This window comes from Belonocnema kinseyi, chromosome 7 (genome assembly GCF_010883055.1).
Source record: "Belonocnema kinseyi isolate 2016_QV_RU_SX_M_011 chromosome 7, B_treatae_v1, whole genome shotgun sequence".
In the NCBI taxonomy this organism is placed as follows: Eukaryota; Metazoa; Arthropoda; class Insecta; order Hymenoptera; family Cynipidae; genus Belonocnema; species Belonocnema kinseyi.
Genome location: NC_046663.1, coordinates 75,220,317 through 75,230,423, shown reverse-complemented (window position 1 = coordinate 75,230,423; position 10,107 = coordinate 75,220,317). Strand labels below are relative to the sequence as shown.

The following is a 10,107-nucleotide window of genomic DNA, read 5'->3' as shown; positions in this document are numbered from 1 at the left end:
ATTATTTTTTTTATCAAGAGGCCTTATTTGCTTCTATTTTATGTTATGGCTATCTTCCTTATGATTTTTATTTGACAGAATAGAATATGAAATGATCAGGCTAAATGTAGAAATGCATGGGATTCTAGAGAAAAAGCCCAATTAACAGAATAGTAGGGTGGAATAATAATTTAAAAACTCAGACAAAAATAGGTAGAATTCTAAAATACAAAAACAGAAAAATAATCATTAGAACATAATAAAAATGAATAATATTCTAGAAGAATAAGTTTTGAACGCAAATGGAACAAAAAATATAGAATAATTGAATTAAGAAATAGCATATCAATTTATAACCCATTCTATTTCATTCTATACTTCGTAATTTCTATTTTCCCCATTTCTTCTTTGAAAGGAAGTATCATTTTATCTCCAATTTCTTCAATTACCAGAAGGAGAAACGGTAGAAAAAAATAGATGTTGCTAGTACTCTGGAGTAGAATAGTGGAGTACAAAATTGCTAAATGGGAACAAGAAGGAACAGAAATTATCCTGGGCACAAAATTGAAATGAATTAGGGATGTCAACTTTATTCAGGTGCATAAATGCATAATTTTTGAAAATTGGTAAATTGTGTTCAAATATCTGTCTTTTAGCATGTTTTGGGGGCCATTCTATCCTAATTTTGAAGCGACATTATATCGCACATAATCCGGGGCCAAACGAGGCATAATGCATTATTCGCATTATACGCCCATAAATTAACTATTTTGGGAGCTTCGCTAGGTAAATGCTCAACCGCGTATGCATAAATTAATTTTCCGACGGTAAAAATGTTAAATTTCAGCGTTTAGATACTTTTACGTGAACTTATCTACAAAGGTTACTTGAAAGAAATGCTTCGTGATTTGGCCTGGATCTTTGCTTTCCATTGCATCAAAGAATGAAGTGCTCTTAAAAACACTAAAATAGACCAAATACTGCGAAAACCCATAAAAAAATAAAATTCAGATCATTTGACGAAACCAGCTTCTTTGGATTCATACTGAATCAACTTATTTTGAAAAACTGGAGACAAGTCATTTACTACAAAAAATAAATCGTGAATGGTCAAATTGGTGAGTTCATAACTTATGATCTATGCTCAATAGGATATTTTTCTTTTTTGAAATTAAAAAAATTGAGTCTACTGTCGTTCATATGTGGAACATTTTTTTCTAAAGATTATAGATTGATCAAACTTCATGCGAAAAGAATTCGCATGAAGTTTGATCAATTCATTCCCAAAATCTATAGGCTTTAGTACAAATTTTCCAAGAATAAAAATGTCTTAGAATTAGTCAAAGAATATTCTTGAATTTTTTCAGATTTTTTGAAACATTTTTTTGCAAATTTCAAATTATTGATTTTTTGAAAAATCAAAAATTTTTTCTCAAAAATTTGAAATAATTTCAGTGTTCTATCGTTAATTTCAAGACATTTTTAATTTATGGAACTTCTTTTTAAACTTTGAAGTTTTTGACAAAAACAAAGATGATGGAAAAAACCAGTTTTTGGGGTATTTTTGCATTTTGTCCGCCATTTGGAAGAAAAAATATGTATATAAAAATTTTCTGTTAAATTTTAAGAATTTTGTGCACCGATGGTTGAAGAAATTTTAAGATATTAACGCGTTTTATGTATGAAAAAAATTATAAAAATTAAAAAATCAAACATTTTTCACTTTTTTTTGTATACAAAAACCGCCATATTTAATTTTGAACTCAAAATATTCAAATTTTGACGACGGATTCGAATTTAGCTCACCCAAAAACATAAGGAACAGTACTTTTGATCTATTTATTGTTTTGTTATACCCATAAATTTTGCATTGGAAAAAGTACACACTTAAGTATGAGAATTGTAAGGAAGAAGCTACACAAATATTTAAAAAATGGGGTATCGAACCAGTATTTGTAGAAAAACAGAAACCAAAGCGTAAGAAGCATTTTGATATTAGAGAAGAATTTCTAAAAACCAATGTTTTTAATCACATCTTAAGATGTCTAAGGCCTAATTAGACATTGTTCATACATTGTGAAATTCCAGATTCAATATCATGAGGATTTTAAAATAGTTAATGGCAAGTTCAAAATTAACGAGTTTAATGAGACGTCAACTGTAAAAGATGTTTTCGGCACTTCACTCATTAAATACAACTTCATAAAAAGCGATTTTTCAGAAGTAATCCCTTAAGAATTTATTTAACTGGGCATGTTACAGTATAGCAGCTTGCGAAAGGACGTTCAGCAAATTAAAAATTATAAAATCCTATTTACGTAATAGAATGCATCAAGGTCGATTCTTAAATATATCTCTACTGACATTCGAACTTAATGATGCAAAATAATTCGGTATCAAAATTGTTATTAATAAGTTTGTAAAAATGAAAGCGAGACGAATTGCAATATAGCAACGTGCAGATAATTTTTTTTAACGGTGCAATACTAATTTTTAATTCAGAACTATGTATCATTTATGATTTAAATTGTCTGAAATAATATATAATTTGTAATATATTATAAAAAGAACTATGTGAGATATTTTATTTCTTTGAATATATTTCAGTTACACTTATACGCTGTTTGATTTTTAATTTTATAAGAGGGGCCCCCTAAACATTTCTGCGGTGGGGCCTACACGGTTGTAGTTACGCCTCTGCTCAAGGTCGGTTATTCTTATTTGATTATTTTAGTTTAGATCACTTTTAAGCGAAACAACGGGAAAAGGGGGCTTTAGCTGTACCATACAATCACTAATTTTCATTGTTTTCACATTTTAAACAATTGTTATTCACATTTATATTTTCCATGTTTGATATAACATGCTGCATTATACCCCCCCCCCCCCATCCTTCATAATGTATCGTCACAAATCCTGCGCCTCACCCTGACAGTGCAAAGTAATTTTTGAATTGCCGCTGAGTAAATAAAAGAGAATCGAATGGATAGAAGGGGAATGGATTTGAATAAAAGGAAAATGGGATACAGAATCTCGCCATTCACCGATCAAACTTTTTTTTCCCAATACTGTAACTTACCGATACCGTTTGATTGCCTGGTAGCGACGCTGTCCTGACTAGCTCTCATCAAAACTGATCCATTTTCTGCATCAGAACAAAGGTCCAGGAAAACTCTTTCCAAGGTGTCACATTCTAGAGAGAAGTGTGTAAACCCTATTACATTCTTATTGTCCTCGAGGACTTTAGCTGCTGCTGCAATACTTAAAACAAGCAAAATCGATTATTATTATTATTATTATTTGATAAAAACAAAAAATATGAACATGTCACTAGTTTACAGATCAGGGGTGGAATTGCGTATTTTCACATTCGCATTCGCATTCGCATTCAATTTCACCTTGGCCTGTCATTGATAACGTTCAACCTATACATTGAAGATAGAGGGCCAAACGTGATTTTTTTCCATACGTATTTTCATAATTGAAAGTTTATTAGTGGGAAACTTATTTACCAAAGTGATAAGATGCGATTTTTATCCAGTACGAGAAAAAAATAACTTTAAAAATTATCAAGCAATTGATATGGATTATAAGAAAAATCCTTTGATCAATTCTCGTAGCTCATCTGTATTGATCTTGACTGATAGGTGTAAAGTTGCGAGTTGAAATCTCACCCCCTCAATTAGATTATTTTTTCATTTGAAATCCTGTCCATTTACTTTTCTTATAGAAACAGTTAGGACAAAACGCCTACTTATCGCCAAGTGGCAGATTTGAATGATAAAAATGAGAAATAACGCACAAATATATATTATTGCAATAATTTGGTCAGTTTTAACATTAATAAGCCTATGGAAGTATATTTTAATCATTTATCATTAAGTATATAAAAAAACTAGTTGTGAAATTTATCTCGAGTGTTTCCACTTTGCTTGTATTTATAATGATATGATCTTCATTTCACGAGCACTTTGCTTCCCGATAGAAAATGTATTTGCTTCCTCTATGAAGAATTAGTGATTTTTTACATATTACACAAACTAAAGTTTTCATTAGGATCAATTTAAAAATATGAATTTACAAAAAATACAAGATTACAAAATAATATAAGCAAATTTTTTTAAATACAAAGACAAATCATACAAATCAAATTTTGTACTTGAAACGGCCATTTTTTATCTGGAAAAGGGAATAAAATAAAAAATAATATTATTGTTATATTATTGATTTATTATTGTCAGAATTATTATTCTCAGGCATAACAAAATTGGTGACTATCAAAATATCAATGCAATCTCTATCAGTCTGTCAGAATTATTATATTTGAAAATGTATGATATGATCAAGAAGTTCTTTCTATTCATGCTTCAACTTTAAATTATTTCGATAAAAAAAATTTCCTGTTTGAAATAGAAGTTTCAAATATTATACATGATCATGATTTCCTTACTGTACCATAAAGTGTATTAATATTATAGGTCAATTGATTTTGCCTCGAATAAGGTATTTTTTTCTATTATTGCATCAATTTTGAATTATTTTAATGGGAAAATATTTAATTTAAAAACCCATGTTTTTAAATATTATGCATTACCATAGCTTTCTTATTCTTCAATGAAAGGTATTAATATCATAGGTCAATTGATTTGCCTCGAACCAATCAATCTTTTACATTCTTGTATCTACTTTTCATTATGTTAATGAAAAAAGTTATACTATCAAAAACCGTATTTCAAAATATTATGCATTACCGTAGCTTTCGTACTCTTCAATAAAATTATCAATATTATAGGTCAATCGATTCGTTTCGAATAAACACATCCTTTCTATTCTCGCATTAACTTTAAATTATGAAAATGAGAACATTTTTACTATAAAAATCGATTTTTAATATAATCTAAATTAACATAAAATCTTTACTGTTCAATAAAATGTATAAATGTTATAGGTCAATCGATTCGCCTCGAACAAAGGAATCTTTCATATTTTTGCATCAACTTTGAATTACGTTAATGAAAAAAGTTTTACTGTAAAAGACCAATTTTTAAAATATTATGAAGTGCTAGAAAAGTACAATTAATATTTTTATAAATCCTTTGGTCAGTTTCAAGATATTATTTCACAAAAAAGTGTGACATCCACACACATCCGGACATTGCTTAGGAAATTGTATTCGAAATTTTTTAATTGAGGAACATTTAATTAAATAAATTTACAAAACCACGAAACCATTACAAAGCTTTTATGAGGAAGCAAAAAGAATTATTTCAGGAAACTTCTGACTGAAGCAGAAAAATATTTGGCAACAATTTATCAAAACAATCACAACATATATTAACAAGGAAATACGTTAAAAGAAAGTTTAAAAAGATGTTCGAAAAACTAATTTTTAATGCCATAAGTAAATTTAATACGATGTTTGAAATATTTTGCGAAGATGTACGTACAAACTTAGTTTAGTTTGAAGTTTTTCTTTTACCGCTATAATCGAGCGTTAGAGGTGACAAAAGTCATCTGTAGATGCTTTCTTAGAGCTTAGAGTTGGATTTTTTTTTATTTGATCATTTTGCACGGGGCTGTCCCGGTACATATCATCAGTCACGGACGCATTTTTATAATACAATTAAGTGCTCTGATGAAAGCAGTCTGCCCAGACTTATAGGACAAAGCCTGTTTTTTACCCCATCATTGACAGACTGGGTTGCAGTCAAGTACACGATGGAAGGAGCTACAGCTTAAGGTGGGTTCCGAACCACCAGAACCTCGGTAAAGGTACATTGAAAAATTTCCAGAGATACCGGCTCAGGGATCGAACCCCGGACCTCTGAGGTGAAGTCCGAGTGTCTAACCAACTTTATTAAAATTATTATTATTATTTATTATTATTATTATTTGTTATTCGAATGAATCTGTATTATCAATCAAGTTAACTCTTTAAATAACAGAAATCGTTTTACTTACTTCGCTTCACTGGGAAAGCAACCACAGAACTTCTGATTTCCGGTCGGGTCCTTTTTCAATTATGATATTAGAGAGATGGAGAGTAAAATCTATTTTCAGAAGTGGGCGAAGTGAGTAGATCTTTTGGAGAAAAGTTAAATTAAAAAATTTCTGTAATTTATTTTCCGTCTATTTAGAAATGACGTTAATTTTTTTCTATTATGTGAAGAATGAACTTGATCGACAATTTTGATTTCTAATATCAAGGATTGTGGAATGACATCTAAAATGATCGATAGTAACTACCTCTTGTGATAATATAGATTCCTTTAAATTACTCGTATCGTAAATGTAACACCTGGATTGAGATAGTGTATATTTCTGAAAAAGGATTTTTCTCTTGATCTCTCTAATAGCCTAATTGGAAAAACACCCGGCTAGAAATCGGAAGTTCTGTGGGTCGTTTCCCAGTGGAGCGCAGTGAGTAGATCTTTTTTCAGAAAAATTAAGCTTCAGATATATATCATTCATGCTCATGATTTCTTTTTCATTTTATGAGGTTTCAGAAGGTAGCCGGAGTGAGCATTTTACCTTAAAACTAAAGCATCCTTCCCATGTGCTTTTATAGAAATAAAAATCAATTTAAAACGAAATTGGAAAAAAGTGATGAAGGCAAGACTTGAACTCACAACTTTCCGCCTATCATTCAAGAACCTTGCCGGTGAGCTACGAGGATTATTATTATTTACAACCTATATGAACTGATTCCACGTTTTAAAAATATTTTTCTCGAAACGGACAAAAAATTTCAGCTTACCGCTTGAGCCAATAAAGTATTCTAGCCACATCTTCCTTGCCAGTGCCCTTACCATTTTAGTTAAACATGATCAATCATATTTAAAACCTTAGAATTCTCAAGTCGCGCGAAGTTCAGAAAAATGACAGACTGAGGTAAAAGTTAATAAGGATGCGAATATAAAAAATAGATAATTAACTCCCGCATCACAAATCACTTAACATTCAAGTAAATTCGACCTACTCATTATTCGTGCCATTGACTCCTAAGAAGGGCAAAACCACAAGCACTTCAGAGCTGGATACTTCTCTCACGTATGCATTGGAAATAACACTCTTAACAAGAGGAGAAATACTTTCAAAGGATCTATTTTTAAAGGAGTTTATTCCCTCTTTAGTAGGGAAAGACACATGTATTTTGTATCCTTGGCTGAGGGTCATCTTCAAAGTCAAAGGAGACCCAGCATGCAGAATTTTTCCTTTGTGCATCACTACTACCGTATCACTTAACATGTCGGCTTCGTCCAGATGATGAGTGGACAGAAGGACTGTTCTGCCAATCCTGTGCTGATCGATTAACCGCCAAATCCTACGTCTCGCTGCTGGATCAACTCCTGCACCAGGTTCATCCAAGATCACAAGTTTCGGTGATCCCAGGAAAGCGAGAGCGACGCACAAACGTCGTTTTGTTCCTCCAGAAAGACGATAAACGGGCTCATGCTCCTGACGACCCAACTCCAACGATCCCAACATTCTAGAATTTAAAATTTTCGGTTAGATCAAGTCTTCTCTAACTATTTTATAAATATTTCCTATGGATTTCCTTTCGTTGGTGAAAGAGATAGAAAAGAATTAAAACGGACAGAAATACAGTTAAACTCTGAGGTAGGCCCCCCTGATATAGTTCTTCCGAGAATTGACAAGGCGACACAAGTAGAAGTAAAAGGAGCTGCGGGGGTGTGGCAATGGCCACTCATGCGTGACCTGACAGAAGCGTTTACATCCGGAGCGGAACTCTCTCCGGTTGACCACCGTCAGCCTCAAAACGGCCACAGATTCAGAGTTTTACTGTAATAGGGTCCAAGTAATACGAAGGTGGTTCAAAAAAAGGCTTTTCTTGAAAATCGAAAGCGTTTTTCGACTTTTCTAGGTTATACGTCAAGTAATGAAATTTGACGCCTAGAGAAACTCGCTCGGATGATTCTAAGTGCTGCCTCAAATATGATTAAGCTAAAAACTGCGTCCAATTCGAAAAGTGATCTTCATCTTTGCATAATTTTTGATATGCGTAGCAGCAAATGAAGGAAATTATTATTAGTATCATTATTTAGGATGTGTATCTGAGTTATATGAACAAAATGGAAATAAATTTCTTATTTTTATTTTTAACGTCTATAGATAATTTGAAATGATTTCTTTTTTGTATGAGTTAGTGGTTTCTATTCGGCATATTTTTCAGCATAATATTTCTAGCAGGCTATTTCTGCATTTTTTTAAATTGGTATATTAGAAACTTAAAAGCTTTCAATTCAAGATATATCACTTTTTTGGGATTACATGTATCCAAAACTGTTCTGGAAAATCTAAACAACTTGTCAGGTAAAAACTGCAGCGGCAGTTGTTACCTGACAATTGTTCTAGGGGAAAACTTACTTATTTGACTTCTATTTTCAATCAATCGAAAAGCTTTTTTACTTTTCAAGAAAAGACTTTTTTGGACCACCCTAGTAAATGCATACATTTTTAATAATTAATTTTTTGAACGTACGCATCAACATTTTTATTCATTTCCAAGTGATCAATGGGTTTTTTCAATTTTGCGTAGAATGTCATGTGCTCTCGAGGAGTTAAGGTTGGAATGAGGACATTATCTTGGGGACAAACTCCTATATCAGGTTTAGAACCATCCTCTCCATTAAGGCGAATCTCACCGCTGCTTGGGGCGAGCATTCCAGTCAAAAGTTTTCTAAAGAGAGAGAATGTAACGAAGATTAATTATTAATAAACCTCGTATCAGAAGCGATCATTAGTGAGATAATGAAGTAAGGGATGCGTTACATAATATAAAAGTGTTAAAATTTAATTTGCTATCCATTTGGGGTCATGCATAAATTACGTCAAGTCTTCTTTGAGTGAGAGGGGGGATAAAAGATTTTCTATGCTAACTTAAATGGGGTGTGGGGTCACTAGTAAAACCCATATCCTACGTAAGATATTATCAAGTCTGCAAATCAGTAAATAAACAGAAGTTAAACCAATTTTATTGTTTGTCAGCGCAATCAAATTTTTACCGTAATTACCTAGTACATGAAATGTAACAAAAGTTTATAATTGTCACAAACAGTATTGCTTTTAGTTCACCTATTAATATTAGTTATGACTAGTAATATTAGTAATAGTATTTAATGTAATGGTTATATATTCACGAAATAATAAATCAAGAAACAAATCAGCGGTCATTCACAATGTTACTAATATTTATAAAATTAAAAAGTGTGAAATGGAAAACCAACTTCATTTTTGGAACAAAATTTCCAGTTTTTCTAACCTAATATTTTTAAATTATAAAAAATGAACTTCGATGTTTATTGAAACCATTATTCTTCAGTATATTAATTATGAAAATTCCTATTTATTTAGCGCAGGCTACACATTCTTTCTTTGTTTTATAGTTTATACACTTGAATGCTAACTGATTTCACAGAACCCAATAAGAAAACCCAATTGATTTTGCATGAAAGTTTATTCTTCTCGGTTGAAAATGTATTGAATTTCTTGTTATGAACTTTTTTTTTGATAAAAATTTTGTTATTTCGTACAAAATTTAATCATTTTGTTAAAAAAATCAGCAATATTGTTAAAAAGCCATTCTTTCTGGTTGAAAATTACACTTTTTGGTTGAAATTCGCATATTTAGCTTAAAAATTCAACAATTTGATTGCGATTTTTTTCTTTGTCGGCTAAAATTTTTGTTGTGTAAGATTGAACTATTTTGTTGAAAATTAGACTTTTTTGCTTAAACCTTTATCTCTTTTTGTAGAAATTTCATCATTTTTGGGTGAAGAATCAGAAATTCATCATGCGTGACAGTCCACAAAGAAATATACAATATGTCTGATAATCCCATGGTAATATCAATACGCATTACTCGAAACACAACCTTTACTTAATTTTTTAATTTGAAAATTTATCTATTTAGTATTCAATTTAACGATTTAACTTTAAATTGACTTTTGGATCAAAAATTAAACTTTTAAATAGAAATATTGAATTTTTAGCTTGAAAATTGAAATACCAGGTGTATACATATGAAACCGGTATTTTTTCAAGAAAAAAACACAATTATTTCAAGAGAATGATAACAAATATTTTATTCAAAGTATGCGCCCTCGC

The 10,107-nt window shown here is 31.0% G+C and overlaps 1 protein-coding gene across 3 annotated transcripts in view; it reads right to left on the bottom strand.

Moving 5' to 3' along the window:
- The window catches only part of LOC117177351 (ATP-binding cassette sub-family A member 12), a 147,276-nt gene that overhangs the window by 79,325 nt on the left and 57,844 nt on the right, over nt 1-10,107 (bottom strand). For all 3 annotated transcript variants that reach the window (XM_033367980.1, XM_033367981.1, XM_033367982.1), the window contains 3 exons: nt 8,483-8,680; nt 6,959-7,468; nt 3,059-3,240 (listed from right to left, as the gene is read on the bottom strand). In XM_033367980.1, coding sequence (XP_033223871.1) covers nt 3,059-3,240; nt 6,959-7,468; nt 8,483-8,680 — 890 coding nt within the window. The remainder of the gene's footprint in view (nt 1-3,058; nt 3,241-6,958; nt 7,469-8,482; nt 8,681-10,107) is intronic.